The 18,797-nt window shown below is 36.4% G+C and overlaps 1 protein-coding gene and 2 long non-coding RNA genes across 3 annotated transcripts in view; 1 reads left to right on the top strand and 2 right to left on the bottom strand.

Moving 5' to 3' along the window:
• The window catches only part of LOC140330621 (neural-cadherin-like), a 54,943-nt gene that overhangs the window by 26,402 nt on the left and 9,744 nt on the right, over nucleotides 1-18,797 (top strand). The window contains 17 exon segments of the mRNA XM_072410895.1: nucleotides 24-210; nucleotides 1,210-1,353; nucleotides 1,688-1,971; nucleotides 2,928-4,014; nucleotides 4,017-4,541; nucleotides 5,946-6,036; nucleotides 6,276-6,460; nucleotides 7,615-7,847; nucleotides 8,151-8,428; nucleotides 9,468-9,682; nucleotides 9,976-10,097; nucleotides 10,936-11,051; nucleotides 12,150-12,273; nucleotides 13,398-13,578; nucleotides 14,856-15,022; nucleotides 15,733-15,997; nucleotides 17,380-17,560. Of these exon segments, the coding sequence (XP_072266996.1) occupies nucleotides 24-210; nucleotides 1,210-1,353; nucleotides 1,688-1,971; nucleotides 2,928-4,014; nucleotides 4,017-4,541; nucleotides 5,946-6,036; nucleotides 6,276-6,460; nucleotides 7,615-7,847; nucleotides 8,151-8,428; nucleotides 9,468-9,682; nucleotides 9,976-10,097; nucleotides 10,936-11,051; nucleotides 12,150-12,273; nucleotides 13,398-13,578; nucleotides 14,856-15,022; nucleotides 15,733-15,997; nucleotides 17,380-17,560 (4,385 nt within the window).
• On the bottom strand, nucleotides 5,804-12,386 carry LOC140330622 (uncharacterized). Its single transcript, XR_011920771.1, has 6 exons — nucleotides 12,136-12,386; nucleotides 10,522-10,597; nucleotides 9,490-10,073; nucleotides 8,259-8,417; nucleotides 7,898-7,974; nucleotides 5,804-6,019 (listed from the first exon to the last, which is right to left on the bottom strand). It is a non-coding gene; the product is annotated as an uncharacterized lncRNA (long non-coding RNA).
• Nucleotides 15,908-18,797, bottom strand: part of LOC140330623 (uncharacterized) — an 11,262-nt gene continuing 8,372 nt past the window's right edge. The window contains exon 3 of the long non-coding RNA XR_011920772.1: nucleotides 15,908-16,561. This is a non-coding gene — a long non-coding RNA (uncharacterized lncRNA). The remainder of the gene's footprint in view (nucleotides 16,562-18,797) is intronic.

The raw sequence follows: 18,797 nt of genomic DNA, 5'->3' as shown, positions 1-18,797 counted from the left end.
AAAAGGGATTCTGTGCCGTGCAGGTTCAATATACCATACTGAAAGATGTCAGTGGAGACTACCAACATTTCACCATTAACCCGGAGACTGGAGTCATATATACACGCACATTGTTCGATAGAGAGAAGCAAGCTTCTTACCTCATAGAGATCCAGTCTCAAGATTCATCTGAATCAGCTCGTCCAGGAATGCAAGGACACCCTAATACAGGTCAGTCTATTTTATCTCTCTAAAGCTACCCAGCTTAGTTGTGGATCTTAGGAGTTACTTATTTGCTTCTTGTAAATTTTAAGTTGACCATAGATATGAAACAGTGTTTAGACATGGGGCACAATCTAACTATCAGAAGGTCGTTTTTTTTTTATCTAATAAACATGAAATTATCACCGTGCATAAATTTTTATTTCTTTGGAGGAAAGACAGGAGAAAGGAGGAAAACAGATATGGAGAGAACAATGGTCAAGAAAATCCAAAGTGGCTTTCCTCCAGGTTATTTGACTTACGTTCTCCCCCTCTTGTTTCCTGGTACAAATAAAAATAAAGAACATCTCAAACATTTTCATGGTTGGTTCAAAGGGCATAAAATATCAACGGGGATCAGACCCTACATATTTCATACTGATGATATAAACAACCAGAGCATATGTATACCAAAAGTAGAGCAAAGTCAAGAAAAAAAATGATAATGACCACTCGTGTTCAAACACTTCAAATAAATATTTTTGATTTTGTTAAAGCAGATAGATATGTTATCATAATTTTAAAGATCCCTAATATGCAAGGTTGGATGAGAAGGCAAGGTTCAATACCTTTCTAATGCAAGGACCTAAAGATGTACATAAAGGAAATAATGGAAAATGGACAACTAAAATTGAAATGGCCAATGTGGTCAACAACAGTTTCTTTTGTTTCAGTTTTTACAGTCAAAAATTGTGATTGTAAGAAAATACTTAATTCCTTAGACATATGAGACATATATGAAGGCTGCCATCTTGATCTTGACCATTATGCTTTCCCCTCCTGGAATGAGGTGCAGACTAGGTCAGTTCTAAGCATCCATTTTTGCATAACTGTTTGAGTCACTTTCTAATCAGAGACATAAAATGTAACTTTTATTTTCAGGAGGTTGGTAATGGCTGCTCCCATAGGTATTTCATGACAGGTGTTCTATATACAGTAACATGACTTGGGATCTGTTTTTGTCTTTAGATACGGCCTACATGAGAATATTTGTCAGTGACATCAATGACAATGCCCCTATGTTCCCACTACAGAGATATGAGACTAGTGTGGAAGAGGACAAAGATGTGGGCTATGTTATACTAATTATAAGCGCCATTGATGAAGATGAAGGTGAAGTATTACTTTGTCTTCTACTTGCATGTTATATTAAAAAAATGTCAGTTTGTTTCTCAAAACTGAGAATAAAACTTTAGAATAATGCTGCAGAATTAGCAGTGAGAACTTCCCTGAGGAATATCTCATTCCTTTTGGTATCTAGAGAAGGGAGACATCATTGAGAACTTGGCTTAGGAAATGCATCTGAGAAATCCCCTCTCCGTGGTTCAAAGCAACATAATAGATCAGTGGGTGATCCAAACCAACAGGCTGCACCAAAATATTAAAAATGCTTTACATGGGCTTTCCTTTTTTTTTTTTGATTATCATTTGTAACACCTGCTTACAGGTGCCAATTCCAAGCTCAGATACCAGATCACCAATGGAAATGCCAAGGGGATATTTGATGTGGAGCCAGAGATCGGAGCAATATTTCTTACCCAAAGCCTGGATTATGAGCAAGACATGCTCTTCGAGTTGAGACTGGTAGCATCAGATGGTAAATGGGAAAATCACACTCTTGTGGTCATCAATGTGATCAATCTAAATGATGAGGCCCCAATGTTCACACAAAGTGAATATCATGACAGTATTCTTGAGGAACTTACGGAGCTCCCTGTACTGGTGCTGCAGGTAGGAAACCAAATAAATTAATATTTAAAATTGCAAGTTTAGAACATGTAAATTTAGGATATACGTATGATATGTATGTGTCAACTCTAGAGTCCCAAAAGATTGTAAAATCTCTTTCTGTTTAACTAAAAGTTAGAATACATTTTGAAGAGGCCTGAACTGTAGCAGATGCTAGTAATGTTATAGTAACTAGTAATGCTTGTGGGCTCCTACCCCATAACTTACCATAAATTGTTCCATCCTGTGGTTTTGTGTGAAAATTGCCGTCTCAGTATAGGAGCAGAACTTTACATTGGCAGCTCGGCCCTACCTGATGACTTTGGATCTAATGACTAGTGGGGTACCATTTAATTAGCAATAAAAGTGTTGCAAATACAAAGTTATAATGCTCAAGATTTAGGAAATGCACTGACATTTTTCAGTAACAATTCAGGACAAAAGGAAATGTTTTAGATGCGCAGTTAATATTTCTATATGTTCTTTAAAAAATAGCAGTTCTTTATTTTTTGAGTTCATATTCACTTCAGGACTGTTCACTTTATTTGCTGCTTGATAACCTTCCTGTCTTAGTAGTCCCACTTATTTAGTGTGACAGGGAAGACACGTAAATTATGTATGGCTGACCAGGGATATGTTTTGTACCAACCTTTGTTATTGCTACAGTGCAAAATGAGGATTTATGCATGATGCATGACAGAGGTGTTTTGAGACGGGCTAAAAAAATCCAAATCTAAGTTCCAAAAAATTATATTTGGGTGCAAAATAGCTTTTGTTCTAAAATCTTTTAAAATTTTCTATATTGTCATCATTTTGTTTCAGCTAAATTGTCTGCTTTGTTTTTTTTTTTTTTTTAATTAATAACTTTTTAAAACATATATTTTGTTTACTGCTTAAGATAATAGCTGTTCTCTTTTTTTCTTCTCTTTTTTGTTATTTTTTATTTTTGCTTTGTCCAGGTTTCTGCTACCGATCCTGACCAAGAAGCAGATCAGAGTGCTCTCCGTTACTCCTTGCACGGCCATGGAGCCAACACTGAGTTCATCATTGACCAACACAATGGAAAAATATACGTACAGAGAACACTAGACCGAGAACAACGTGCGACTTGGCGCTTTCTGGTTCTTGCCACTGATGAAAATGGTGAAGGCCTGACTGGATTTGCAGATGTGATTGTTGACATTAAGGATGTAAATGACAATCATCCAATGTTTTTGTGCACCTCTGATAGCTGCTTTATGGGCTATGTACCAGAAAACACCCCTGCAGATACTACAGTGATGGAAATGACAGCTATTGACATAGATGACCCAAAATCTGGGAAGAATGCCATTTTGACTTACAGGATTATGCAGAATGTCCAAAATGAGATAAACCTTAATTTGTTTGGAATTCATCCCGCAACTGGTTCAATATACACTGTGCTTGGATCTCTGGATAGGGAGAAGGAAGACAAGTACCTGATTGTTGTGGAAGCTAAAGATGGAGGTGGCCTTACTGGGACTGGCACTGCTACAATTATAGTATCAGATGTGAATGACCATGCCCCTGTATTCTCTCAGAAAACGTACACAGCCTTTGTTCCAGAATGTTCCAGTGTTAACAGTGAGGTGACTGTTTTACAAGCCTGGGACAATGATGAAGGAAAAAACGCAATGATGGCCTTTAGCATTGCCGGAGGAGACGATGATCGCAAATTCTTTATAGAGACGGATAAGATCCTCAAACGAGGAATTATTCGTCTGAGGAAAAAAGTGGACTATGAAAAACCCTATGAGAGATCCTTTAATCTGACTGTAAAAGTTGAAGATATGGATTTCTTCAGTGTGGCTTACTGTATCATCCATGTTGAAGACTCAAATGATCATGCTCCAGTGTTTTATCCATATATAGTTGAGTTGCCACCATTGTCTGAAAATGTACCTGTTGGCACAACATTGGTCAGAGTATCTGCAGTTGATTTGGATTCAGGAGTAAATGGATTGTTTTCCTATCACATTCTAAACTCTTCTGATCCTGGTGGACAGTTCTTGGTGGACCAGGATGGCCAGTTGTGGTCTCCAGGTCATTAGACCGGGAAGCATTTCCTTATCATCGGCTGGTGGTACTAGCCATAGACATGGGTGAACCAGCCCTCACTGGAAGTGCAACCATCATCTTCAGCCTTGAGGATATCAATGATAATGGTCCTGAATTTGAAGTCCAATATAGCCCAATCATCTGGGAAAACTCTAAATATCCTCATGTTGTGCAAATAAACAAAACCTCAACATTATTATATGCTAAAGACAATGACACCGCAGTAAATGGTCCCCCATTTTCATTCTTGTTAGGTAACACTTTGGACTTTGGTGATTTCAGTCTGACAGACTTTCACAATGGAAGTGCAATGATCACTGTTCTGCGCAGCTTCGACAGAGAACTTCAAAAAGTTTTATATTTACCAGTTGTTATTACTGATAGTGGAAGTCCATCCCTTACTTCAACAAATACATTGACAGTGGTAATTGGAGACAGAAATGATCATCCTCATTCTTCTGGACACATGGACTGTACTGTCTACTCATACAAAGGTACCTATTCTTATATATGTCAATTTACCATTTACAAAGGCGGGGAACCTGTTATGGTGTGTAGATAAAATCTTGGTTTTCCAACATACCAGTTAGTTAGTGTTATTTCATATGTATTGTACGCAATTTATGGGACTAATATACAGAGATATAGGGCCTGATTTATTAAAACTCTCCAAGGCGGAAGATAATACACTTTCATCAGTGAAGCTGGGTGATCCAGCAAACCTGGAATGGATTTATTAAAAAGTAATTTTCTTTTTGTTAGTCCTGGACCAGATCCATTCCAGGTTTGCTGGATCACACAGCTTCACTGATGAAAGTGTATCCTCCACAGCCTTGGCGAGCTTTAGTAGATCAGTCCCATATAGCAGAGATAGCAGTTGTGAAGTTAATTTCATATGGTTTTAGAGTTTTTTATACACATTGACCTACTTTACATTTTATGTGCCCGTGTTTCCAGTGGCTCAATCTTATCTGGTAATCTGTTATATTGAAGCAATTAAAAACTTGGTACATCAGTTGCCAGAAGTTTGGAAAGAATTAGAACACTCGGCGTTCGCGTACGCGTCCCTCGGCGATTCCTGATGATGTCCGTGCATGCGCCCGTCGATGGGGGTCGTAGCGGAAAATTCAAATATTTTGTATTGGATTCAATACAAAGTCCTGTATCCAATCCAATACAAAATAATACAAAATATATTTATGTGGTTTTGTCTATATGTGACGTTGTTTTAAAATTTACCACACTAGGGAGGTGTTTTAGAAAAATATATTAGTATACAGTATACGGAATTATTGCATTTTCAGTATTTTTGATTTATGTATTCTTGTTTAAGCTGATTTTTGTGTCTTTTATTTAATTTTATTAAAAGTATTTTTTTTTTTTTACATTGTGTTTCAAACATTTTTTATATTCATGATATCTACTAGAACCCTGTTAGGACATATTTCTGTAAGTTACAGGTCTACAATTAAAAAAACAGTGTACCGCTTTTGGTACAGAAATCTAGACATCAGTGTAACACCCAGGAGGTTAAATCAAAGAGATAGAATTTAATAGGCTTTACATGGAGTCCTTGAAATACTCGACCTGGTAGGTCAATGGAGAGTATTTCAGAGTAAATGTTAGTTTTAAAGAAAAATGATTGAGACACAACACTGAGATACATACCACCTTTATCATTCCATTTATGCTTGGAGCAATCAACAGCATATTTCATGAATAGTAATGAGTGTGGTGGGGGATATCTTCCTCTGCAGTAGGGGGATCCTGATCCAGTAATCTTTGTTGGAAAGATCATGCCTCAGGAGCGTCAGTTCCTCCCCACAAAAATTGCATTGCATCATAATACCGTTATTCTATCCACAGATAATTAAAAAATAATATTTTGTTTCTCCTAGGGACTCTGCCAGCAGTTGCTCTTGGAAAAGTTGTGGCACCAGACCTAGATGACTGGGAACACAAATCATATCACCTAGAAAGTAAATCAAGGTACGTCTCAGTATTCATCAATAATGATGTTAAAACACAAATATTTGAAATGCCATGAATATGAAATCTACCCTATGTTACATTGGAAAGAATTGGGGTGTTTGCAGCTGTTTACCTAGAACTGAAAACTTGAAAAATACAGTATATTTTTCTAATGGTATATACCATTTCATTTAATTTTTGTTATATGTAGATAGACATATGGAAAACTATAATGCTCTCACATTTAAACCTCACAGGATATTTTCTCTCCATGATGCATCAGGCATGCTAACCATGAGAGAAGGAGCTTTGCCAGGCACCTATAAGCTGAGAGTGAGGGTGACGGACGGCGTGTGGCCCAAAGTGGTCTCTACAGTTAAGGTTGTGCTCACTGATATTACTGAGAAAGAAGCACAAAATGCTGGAGCCTTAAGACTCCAAGGTGAGAATTCCTTCTTTTGCATTTTGTTTACCTGTTTGTCCCATACCATGTTTACCCATTCTTCTTCTGGGTGTCAGATTTTTGGCCATTTTGATTGGCCAGGCAGGGACATCATTCAGTCCTGCTAGTCCCAAAAAAAGCACGGATAACCAACATATTCTGGCATCCTACGCTAAGGTACAAATTAGCATTTTAGTCTACTTAGAAAAAAAAGATGGTGAACAGGCAGGTAAGTATGTTTTATTGCACAAGGGACATCACCTATCACTTCTGCATTAAAATCCTGCCGGTTTCCGGTATTTATTTTATTAGTTCCGCTTTAAATAATTTCTCATATTACCAAATGACCAGGACAGGTGTGCAAATCCAAAATGCACATTAGCGATTTAATCATCTCTTACTGGAGTTTCAGTTTTGCCATTGGTTGAAACTGAGAAATTAATTAGTAGTTAAAAGTTTATGGAAAGCTTTGGAACGATCCACAAACCCTCTAGGTGTATAGGCAACATATGAAATACAAATTTTTCCATTCAAAAAATGAACAAGCTAAGTTGGATTTCATGTTTTCCTTGGGGGAATTCATTAGGGGTTTTAGTTTTTAAGTCTTTAAGTTTTAATCTATTGTGTCATCTCTGTGGTCCTAAACTGGGGGTAGACTCAACTGGTTTTGCAAGTGGTAAACACAGGAGAGTCTTAGTGGGTTTGCCCTGCACTTTAATTTAGCAACAAATGAACAGCTGTTCTTCAGAATGGGGTAAGATGCGGACCCAGGAGTAAAGGCTTTATCCCACCCAAATCTTTACAAAACCTCAGGGTACCAGGACCCAAAAACAGGACTTTTTTGGATCTCCTAAAATCCTGAAGCCACTACCATGTGTAGGTGAGCACATATACACCATACACTATCCTGCCACCCAATATCTACAATACATATGTTATGAAGGCAAATGGCTTCCTTTAGCATGTTTGAAAATAAAGTTGTTGAACATGTCAAAGGGGAGGTTCATCTGATGGTTGGATTGAAGTAAATGTTCATATTTACCTGACTACAATAAACAAAAATAGAATTTTATCATGCACATTTACTTTTGTTTACTTTACTTTTTTACTGTCTTTTAACACACTAATAAATGTTTTATGCCTTATATATCTAGGCATCACAGCTGAAGAACTCATAGATCAGACACCTGGCATTGGAAGTAAATATGAACAGCTGAGGGAACTTTTGTCGGACATCATCCTCTGTGAACAGGAGAATGTGCACCTATTCAGTGTATTAAATGTTCCTGACCTGCATAATACAACTGATGTCTGGTTTACAGTGTCCGGACCTCCCTATTACCAGGCTGATAAATTGAATGGGATTGTGGCTTCCCACCTAGACAAGGTGTGGTACAATGTCACACACAGTACAAACTAATGGTATAATATCCATACCTTAGCCTTAAATATTTTTTCTAAAAAGGTTTTCAGAACAAAAGTAGATAACATATTCTGTGTTTGGACATCACTGGCTGGCTGCAATAAAAATAAAAAAGTAATTTTTAAAATAATAGGTAGAAGCTGATGTGTGTGTGTATATATATATATATATATAGTTAATGGATCATGCTTAAGAATTTAATATTGAGTTGCTTTTCATATAATTCAAATAAGTACATAAGAAATCATGACATTATTTTCTCCACAGATAGAATCTGCACTGGGTGTACTTGTGGGTCAGATTGGAGAACAAGAATGTGATAAGGCTCACTGCAATCACAAAACTGGGTGTATCATTAGGAAAACATTAAAATACGTGCCTACTATGATCAGAGCTCCCAACATCTCCTTCGGATCAGTGACTGTTGTAACTCATGTCCAATGTTCCTGCGCTGCCCGAGAATATCAGCACCTGTCTTGTTCCTCCTATTCAGTCAATCCATGTGTTAATGGAGGCACCTGCATAGATACTGCACTGGGATATAGGTAAGTTACTAATTAGTAAACAAAATATACAGTATGTGTATTAATGTTTCTTTGCTATGCGCTGTACATTAATTAGGGGTTACAAATGACAGACAAAATCAGACCCTGACACAGGAGGAGGAGAGGACCCTGCCCCTAAGAGCCTACAATCTAGGAGGTGGGGGAAGTAACACACAATAGTAGGGGAGATATATAGTGGTGGGAAGTAGTGACGGGTTTTAAGAGACAGAAGAAGACGGGTAGGCAAGTTTAAAAAGATGGGTTTTAGGAGCTCTTTTAAATGAGCAGAAAGTAGGAGCAACCTGGATAGGACGAGGAAGACCATTCCAGAGACTTGGGGCTGCTCTGGAAAAGTCTTGGAGCCGTGCGTGTGATGAGGTTATGAGTGGGGACGTCATTAGTAGGTCATTGGAGGAGCGAAGAGAGCGGCTGGGGGAGTATTTTTTTTTACCAGGTCAGAAAGGTAAGTGGGACAAGAACTGTGGAGAGATTTGAAGACAAAGCCCAACAGTTGGAATTTGACTTGGTGCTCTCATCTCTAGGCCACATTTTTAATTTTGAATGGTTTGTGACTTCTAAACATGTGAAAATATGTTGGCTTTCATATGTTATATGTTGTATTTTCTATCTTACAATTTCTGATCTGTGGCATGATATAGAAAGTAGCATCAGTACCTGCAGTGTTTGCTTCCTGAGTGACATGTGGTCAACCAGTATTAGTTGTCTGTGCTGCATCACATAATGCAAATCTCAGCCATCAGCAGTGGTCAGCCTACTTGTTGTGGATCCTATGCAAAGCTTCTCTAGCTTACAAGCTAGAAGGAATAGCAGAATTTACATGTTTTTTGTTGGGCAAGTTATGTTATGCCAAGTATTAAAGTGTATATTTTTTCAATTAATATCAGAAATAGAGATGTAAATAAATATATATAAAATATAGCTTTATTGTGTTGGGTTTTTGCTCCAGGGCGTCATACTGAAAATATAAAAACACAGCCAATGATGGATTGTAGTAATGAAGCTGTGCTTTGCTTTTTAGGTGTGAATGTCCTCCTCCTTACCATGGACCTGAGTGTCAGCAAACAAAGCGCTCCTTTACTGGATTCGGATATGCCTGGTTTTCACCTTTGAAGCTTTGTTATGAAAGCCAGATCTCCTTGGACTTTATCACTGATGTAACCGATGGACTTCTGTTGTACAATGGTCCCATGTCTGACAGCCATCATGGAGAATTGAAGGATTACATTGCTCTTGGTGAGGATATCTTTTAGTCTGTATTTGTAACTTTCATGTTCTTTTAAAGCTACTTGTTCTTGGTCGGTGGCTCAGAAACTATTTAAGTTGAAGAATCAACCAAGAGCCAACCAAGGTCAAGGTCAGCAAAGGCGATCCAAAATTTTACTTTGTAAAATTAGTGCAAAATGATTCACCATTGAATAACCATTGTATTCCTTTAGTCAATTTAGGAAGTTTGAATATTGTCAAATGTTAGTGGAAAAGTAAATGATGTATTGATAATAAATAAATATGCATTTCCCTTTATTTAGAGCTTCACAATGGATCTCTTTCCTTGTCTGTTAACCATGGATCTGGATCTCTCTTCTTGAAGTTTACAAAACATGTGTCAGACCAGCACTGGCATAATCTAAAAATCACAAGCAATGGCAAGGTACATAAATAGTTACTTAATGATCGGTACATCCAATTGACATAGAAATTACAACATAGGAAAAATCAATAGATATAAAAATAGCATCAGGGACAACCAATAGATATAAAAATAGCAACATAGGCAATCAATACTTATTCATTTCTGTCTTTTAACAAAATATAGATAGAATAATGATTAATTTTACTTTTTAAAAAAGAAATAAACCTTTTTGTTATTATTTTGCTTTTATTTTAAATAAAAATGATGATATTTGCCCATAATATAAATTCTCTAGACTAGTGTTGCTGAGACTAAGATAATATCAGAAAATGTAAATATATGTTCTTTAGTTCTAAAAAGTATGAAATATGAACTATTTCATAGTTTAATTTCTTTTAGCTAGGTATATATAAACCATATTATAGGGATAGTTTTTATTTACCATTTGCATCCAGATGGTGCCCTTGGAGCTACTCTTTTGTTGATGGTGGAGAGTAGTTGAATTATTTGATCTCCTGCTGTTGAAATAAATAGAACAGTAAAGTTTATATTGTTGGTAGTACCCCTTCTACACAGTAACCTCAGTCACTGAGACAGAAAGTATTGGCAAGGCCAAAAGTGTAATGTTACCAACAGAACGAGATGCCTTTTTCCGGTGGCAGTAAAGAAGAAGAGAAATTGGTTTTACATGATTCCTGGACAATCTCCATAGCTGATGTTTTTACTATTTGTACTAGCTATTGTACAGTATTATGTACTGCAAGAAAATATATAGCATGGTTTTAAAGAGAATAAAATGGTCAACCCTATCTAAAACCATCTATCTATCTATCTAATCCACATGTATTATCATCAGAGAGTAAAGATGATCCTTGATAACTGCTTTGAAGAACTAATGAGAGAAGAATCTGATGGAAAATCCACAGATCGATCCTGGTGTGAAGTGTCTGGGGAGACACCTGGGAGCAAGAGGTAATGAGATTAATGTAATCTAAGAAAAAGGTTTTTAGCATTTACCTGCTGATATCTAGTAATGATAGGTAAGTTAGTTCTGGAATTCTTTGATAGGATAAAAGAATATATGATATGTATATATATATATTTCTTTCTGTACAGGGGGAATTGCTCATATATACTCTACTCTTGGAAGACCTTGGTAGGTCCTACAAACACATAGGGCCTGATTTATGAAAGCTCTCCAAAGCTGGGGAGAATACACTTTCAGAAGTGAAGCTGGGTGGTCCAGAAAACATGGAATGGATTTTTAAATATCTTTGTAATTTGCTAGCAAATGTTTTGAATCCTGGACCAGATCCATTCCAGGTTTGCTGGATCAGCCAGCTCCACTTCTGAAAGTGTATTCTCTCCAGCCTTGGAGAGCTTTCATAAATGAGGGCCATAGAGACTATATGGTGGGTGAAAAAATCAGAAAATCATAATTGTATTGACACAGCTGATAGTTAACCTTTTTTGACCACAATACTTAACAATGTCAAATATTTCTTGCTATGAGAACATTATTTAACCTTACAGCAGAGAACTAGGAATAATGTGCAACTGTGTAGGTTCCTAGTTCTCATACCCGCTGACAATCAGAAAAGCTATTTGTAAATTAAATGATACATGCCAACACTTGTAAACTTGGTAAGGGTGGCAAAGTTTCTCAAAACTTTTTTTTTTTTGGGGTAAAAAAAATTAGAAAAAATTCAGGGACAGGGAAACCAACATCCTTTCTGTTTTCATGGTACAATTTTTAACCCAGAAGAAGCAGTGGAGCTAGTAGGGTTTATTTATTTTACAATTGTAAAAACATTATATTTTCTTATAACTGAAAGTCTTTAACTAGTCTTAATAGTTCTCTTCAACCACCAGTTTAGAACTTACTGCCACTGGTGTCTTTTATCTGCCTATAATTGTACAAACCCAACACTTTTGTGGCTTTAGAAATAAACCATATCTTTACATTACACATACATCTTCAATGTTAATCACAAGCCATTTTCATTACTGTAATAAATTGAATTCATGTGGAATAGTTTGCGTAAACCTTATTTACCTCTTGTATTTTAGATTCCTCAATGTGTACCAGCCCCTGCAGCTCGGAGGAGTAAAGAACCTACCAGGCAGCATTCATTCATCGATCAACTTCAAAGGCTTTTCTGGTTGTCTCAGAAATCTGCAGGTTGATAGTAAGGTGAATACGGTCCAGTATGGTATATAACCTCTGAGCATGTGGACCAAGGTCCCCACTCAGCTCCATGTTGCTGCAGATTGTAGTGGATGTTTGAACTCATATTTGTTACTGATTTTTTTCCCAGTAACTTCAAAAACAGAAACAGTAGTATTATAATTTACCATTGCATAATAAATCATTAAAAGCAATCACAAGATATATATTAAACTTTTGCTGTGCTACATTTTGGAGTAAAGAATTTGACATCACAAAATGACAATGATGTGAGCCTTTTCTTTGCATTATGGGACCAGTTATTTTCCATGGCATTCTGCATGTCTAAATACTGGGGTATTGGTTTACCAAATCAAACCTTCTCAATCCTTAATCCCAATCCTCTTCTTAAAATACTAGTCATCTGGCTATCAAAATGACCAGCTGGGATCAGTAAAGTTTGAGTGATTGAGTGTGATATATTGAAGCCCCCCAAGGCTAGAGTGGATATACTTTCATCAGTGAAGCTGGAATGGATCTGGTCCAGGATTAAAAACATTTGCTAACAAATAGCAAATGATGTTTAAGAAATCCATTCCAGGTTTGCTGGATCATCCAGCTTCACTGATGAAAGTGTATCCTCTCCAGCCTTGGAAAGCTTTCATAAATCAGGCCCATTGAGCTGGACCAAGTTTGCATACGAGTAAAATCAGACATAGATTTATGCATACATGTTTCAGGTAGGGAATATAAAATAAAGGAGCAAAAAGTTTAACATGACAGACAAGAAACTGACAGAATAAGAAATAACAATGACAGCATCCATGTCCCTCTAAGGAAAGGAATCCTGTAAATTTTTTGTTTTATGACAATTCAAAGATTGTCCTCCATAAATTACTTTACAAAATATATAAGATGAGAATAATCTATGAATTAAATTTTATATATACCAAGTTCAATGTAAAATATTTAGAGGCAATAAATTCAATGTATTACAGGATAGAATACTAACCCATTTGTCACTAGTATTTTATGCATATAGTTTATGTGGATTTTAGTGGCCCATTCCATAGTTACATCAGTTTAATTTTAAAATGTATCTTCTATTTTAAAAGAAAATTAACAAACTGAATTTTCTGTGTGTATGTCAGGTGTATGACTTGGAGAAGCCTCTGGAGTCGGTGAACAGTGCCGCAGGCTGTGCCAGAACCGATGAGCAGTGCAGTAGGAAGAGGTCGCCGGCTTGTGGAAGACATGGATCCTGTATAAGTGATCAGACTTCTGCTAAATGTACCTGTAATCCAGGATATTACGGAGAGCTCTGTGGTTCAGGTAAACTATAGTGAAACAGTGTTGCTATTATTATTATTTTTATTAATATAAATAATAAACAGTATTTATATAGCACGAACATGTTACGCAGTACTGTACATTAAATAGGGTTAGAAATTATGTATATTTAATCAACCAATTTAACCTAAAACATATGTATCTATCTAATTCCTAAGGATCTATATTGTTACTTTAGCTTCATTGCTACTTTTGAGTGGAGTAAAATTAATAGACATTGGCTTTATTTTGGTTACTATGGCTCACTGTGTAGAGATCAGACTGCTATACATTAAGTAAACAATACCCATTACATATCTAAATGTCTCCAGTTTTTCAAAACCTGGACCGGCATTTTGAATATTCTACCCAGAAGACAGAAAATAAAGATTTTGTAAACTTTTACACGGTGGGCCTTGTTTATCAAAGTTCTCCAAGACTAGTGAAGATAGACTATCATGGGAGAACTTGGGTAATCCAGCAAACCTGGATTGGATCTGGTCCAGGGATAAAAACTTTTGCCAAAAAATAGCAAATGTTTTAAAGAAATCCATTTCAGGTTTGCTGAATCACCCAGGTTCTCCTGTGATAGTCTATCTTCTCCAGTCTCGGAGAGCTTTATTAAATCAGGCCCTGTGTGTTGATTCAAAAAAAAACCTGCTCATAAGGCAGTTGTTGATGGAGTCATGTATCTTAAAAAGTTGGAGCTTTTCGTAATGTGACAAATAAAAGCTCATGAGAGGGCTTATAACTCGGAGGCAACACAAATGCAGCATCTGTTTAGAGAAAGGACTTTCTTGATTCATAACCAGTTTGCCTATTCGCAGAGCCGGTTTTAGGCAAAGGCAAATTAGGCAATTGCCCATTGGTCTACTGTGCTGTGTTCAGCAGCCCATTCAAATGTCCTAACACAGCCCATAACCCTGGAACATGGGAACATAGGTGCCTTCTTTTAGTGCATAGATATGAATGTAGGAAGGGCATATTTATAAAGCAATCGATGTGAAGTTCAAACAAACATTTACTGTTGGTGAATCATTCACTGTATAATAAACGCAATCACCTACAAAATGTTGCATTCATTGCTTTATAAATGTATCCCAAAGAATTTGTGTTATAACGACTAGGAAGGTAGGTACACTAAACACAACAATATACCACAAGTAATTGTAGCTTGGTCTGATATGTAATAAACATACTTATAACAATATATACCTGCATGCTTAATATTTTAATACCTAACAAATGAAAGCTATGTAAGTATACAATATGTCTGTTAGTCCTGCAGGAATGGAGCTTTGAGAAAGGAAGTTGGGTTCATTATTTGATTCATCATCCGCTCAGCCTGCACCATACTTATATACAGTTTATGCTTCGAACAAGAATATTATCGGGTACTATACTGCACCTGACTTCCAGGGACAGATCTTCATTTCTCAAGCTGGAGGTGAGCAACCAATGATGCTGAATCAGAATTACTGCCAATGGTTATATTTATATATTGGCTAATAGTTTTAAAAATGCTTTGACAATTTATCATAACAACATCAGCCCTCAACCAGATAATGACAATTATAATAAATCAGCTTACAGCATCAATAAATACAACAAGATAATATATTGTTCCTTAACTTTCTAAAATATAATAAAATAATTGAAATCAAGCATATCATCACAGGAAGTTTATATTTTTGATCAGAAATCAGGAAGTATAGATGATGAGCATTACATAGCTTATGAAGCTTAGAAGGTCCAAACTGTACAAGGAATCTGTGCTTAGTCTTGATCGTTAAGCTTTTTTAATCATTTATTACTGACCCCTAATACAGACCAGTCATGTTCTTTTGTTCAATAAAAAAATTTGTCAAAGTTAGTTTCCAGCTACTTTTAAATGTTATCGTTCTACCTGTTTTTCTGTATGGAAGGATCGATATTTATGTACAGCAAGTGTTGTTATCCAGGCAACCATGTCAAACAATACAGCAAGGTCCAGAACCCCTGGTTAATCCTTTCCCCTCCATCAACATGCTATTTTTTTAAATTATTTTTAGAAAAATTTCATACAATAATTCAGTCTTTTTCATGATGTTACCTCCCTTTTATGGTTTTCCAATGATGTAGCTTTGCTGTCACCCCATTCCCTTGTGACTCCTGCAGATTACTGGAGGACACTTTGCCGTTAACTTCAACTTTGGAGAGCGGAGTCATGTGATTAGGCTGCCAGATCTGCGTATAGATCATGGACGATGGGCACTCCTGGGTATGGAGCGCTATGGCAATGTGTTCACATTGCGAATTGAAAGAGGAGGTGGTACAAGAGAAGCAATAGCTATCATGGGAAAAAAAGGATTGTTTGAAGTTGATCCATCAAGTGTTATGTTGGGAAATAGTTTACCACAGCAAGCCGAGAATGATTTCCAAGGTAAGTGTTTTCATAGTGGCTGGTAGCCTTGTAAAAAGTTCTTAATTACTTCTTGTAGACTTAGTGCCTAATTCTATTTCCTTAGATATAAATCTTTTTGCACAGATATATTGCAATATATTGGATTCGATTTATCACAGCATTTAAAGCAGAAAATAAACTGCGACTAGGAAGGTCCTTTATTGCAGAAAGGACAGATGATGACCTTTCCACAATAAAATTCATTTACCTGCCCAATCGCAATTTGTTTTTTATCTGTCTTCGCTGGGGGATGTTGGGAAACCTGGCATATCCCGGCATCCTACACTGAGCTGTGCCTGCCTGTATCCCTTCTGAAATAAAAATCCTGCCTGCTCATATTTTTTATTGCAAAACTATTGTTTCACCTTAAGTTACCTTTCTTTAGGTTTTAAACATACCTGTTTACAGTATTGACAAACCCAGAGAGGAGCCACTGCAAAGTCTTCCAGCCAGTCGCTTAGCTTCTTCTGCACATGTGCTAAAGAATCATTTAATTCCTAAGTAGAGGCCTTCTATCATGTGTCCCGCCGATAGATGACCACTCTGGAGGAATAAATGAAATTTTACTAATATTTACAATGTGTTATACATACCTTCCATAGTCCTTTTTAATTATACACCATGATGTTCTTATTAGCTGCTAGACTTTCATATTACGGGTTTACTGTTTACCACATAGTATCTATCATGTGTCCCACTGACAGATGACCACTCAGAAGGAATAAATAGAATTTTTACATTAAATATACAGTATATTGTACATACCTTCCACCATCCTTTCTGATTATAAATCAATACATTCTTAATATTGTTAGATGCCCATATTACGGGTTTACTGCTTACCCTTGGGTAACACAATATCTATCATATGTTCCACCCATAGGTTACCATTCTATGGAATAAATAGAACTTTTCCACAGATCCATTGAACTCCCAGTATCATGAACAGATGAATGTAAGTCTTTGGAGATGTACTAGGAGAGGTGGTAAATAAAGGATAACTTACAGCAGTTATCCATGAAATACTATTTATCATATTTCACATTGTAAACCCAAATACATAGATCTCCTATAGGCTTTATTATGTTAATATCATTTTAAGAGACATTTTGTTAAATCCTCACCCTGATAAACATTAGTTTAACTTTAATGTGCAATTTGCTCAGCTTTGCTTACATTGTCTCCAAGGGTTTATTTACTTTTGATAATCTGCACAGTCAGAATGGGAACAGGATGTTCTGAGCTGCAGACTGAGCTTCAACAATAATGTTATTTTCTGTCATGTCAGTGAAATCTGTGAATATTTGTCTTCCATGATCTAAGGGAGAGAAACTTTAAGGGATATTGTTAATTGTGTACAGGATGTTTACGGGATGTGCGGATCAATGGTCTTGTGCTGCCACTGAATGGAGAGGGTAATGAGCACAGCTCAGTCATCAGCTCGAATGGAATTAGCAATGGATGCCACTCTGATGTCTGTAGGAACCAGCCTTGCCCCTCTCACCTCATCTGTATCGATTTATGGAGAAAACATGAATGCAGGTACATTATTTTGCATGACCCAATAATGAGAGATGTAGTCTACTACACTAACTCCTAACTAATTCTTATAGAGGAGTTTAAAAAAGGCTCCAAAGCTACTTAAAGCTCCATGGTATATTCTTCACATTTATTGTAAGTTTTTTTTCTAACATGCTTTATTAAATATGTAATCCAATACTTAAATAATGAATTACAATATTTGTAATACATTTGCAAATGCAATGTTAAGGCAGAGATAGCAACTTTTGGCTCTCATTTTTCCCACCCAGATTTTAAAACTTTAAAAAGGATTTGGAGAGCCACAGACTGTATTTTTCTAATGGATTTGCCGTGTGTCAGTGGGGATTGGTTTCTATCAGAGACATTGTTTAGCTGAATTTATATATTTTTTTGAGTTTGTATTGCTGAAAATGCTTCAACTTTCTCCCGCAATCCAAAAATTGTCTTTTTTGATCATATAGTCAAGTATGGATACAATAAGGGAGATTTGATTTATGAGCATTTAGGACAAATGCCCGTGAATTGTTCTATATGCTTTGTAAAATACCAGATAATGTTTGATGTTCTTTTCTTTAAGAAAATAATATACTATAGGAAACATATTCTTTTAATATAAGAAATAAAGACATATATATTGACTAATGATAGTACTGAAGCATAACTGAAGTTTGTAATTATTCCAGAAAACATTTTACCAGTCTATGTGATATTGGGATGAGTATTAAAAACATTGTAAAGAATAATTATCAATCAAGTTGTGTTTAAATAACTACCACTAGGTAACCAATGACCTGAAACTTGTATACAGTGTTCCCCCCAGAAATTTTTTTCAGCCGGGTGGTAGGAAGCTATAGCCGGATGGTAAAAAAGGGGGTGTGGCAAAACACGGCAAATTTAGTGCTCCCAGTTGTTTATGCCTCGGGTATCCAGTAACCTCTTATTGTTTCAGTGTTCTACCTTCTCCCAATTATTTGTTACAACTTTGTAATGCCTGCCCTGTTAGTATCTCCAATTTTTCTATTCTATGTATTTTGCCACAACTGTCCTGCCATGTCCATGCTGTGTATTGTGACCCAACTTACTAGTGTTCTAAGTTTTAAGAGTGTAATCCGTTGTAGTAGTGTAATAGTATAATGAACGTGGTGTAACAAGTTAGGCTTAGCTCATATTAGCAGCAAAAAACATTTACCCCTTCTGAGTGACTTCTGGCAACTGCTAGGCACCTAGGATTGGTAAC

Source organism: Pyxicephalus adspersus, chromosome 5, assembly GCF_032062135.1.
Source record: "Pyxicephalus adspersus chromosome 5, UCB_Pads_2.0, whole genome shotgun sequence".
Lineage (NCBI taxonomy): Eukaryota > Metazoa > Chordata > Amphibia > Anura > Pyxicephalidae > Pyxicephalus > Pyxicephalus adspersus.
This window is presented reverse-complemented; position numbering and strand designations above follow the sequence as displayed.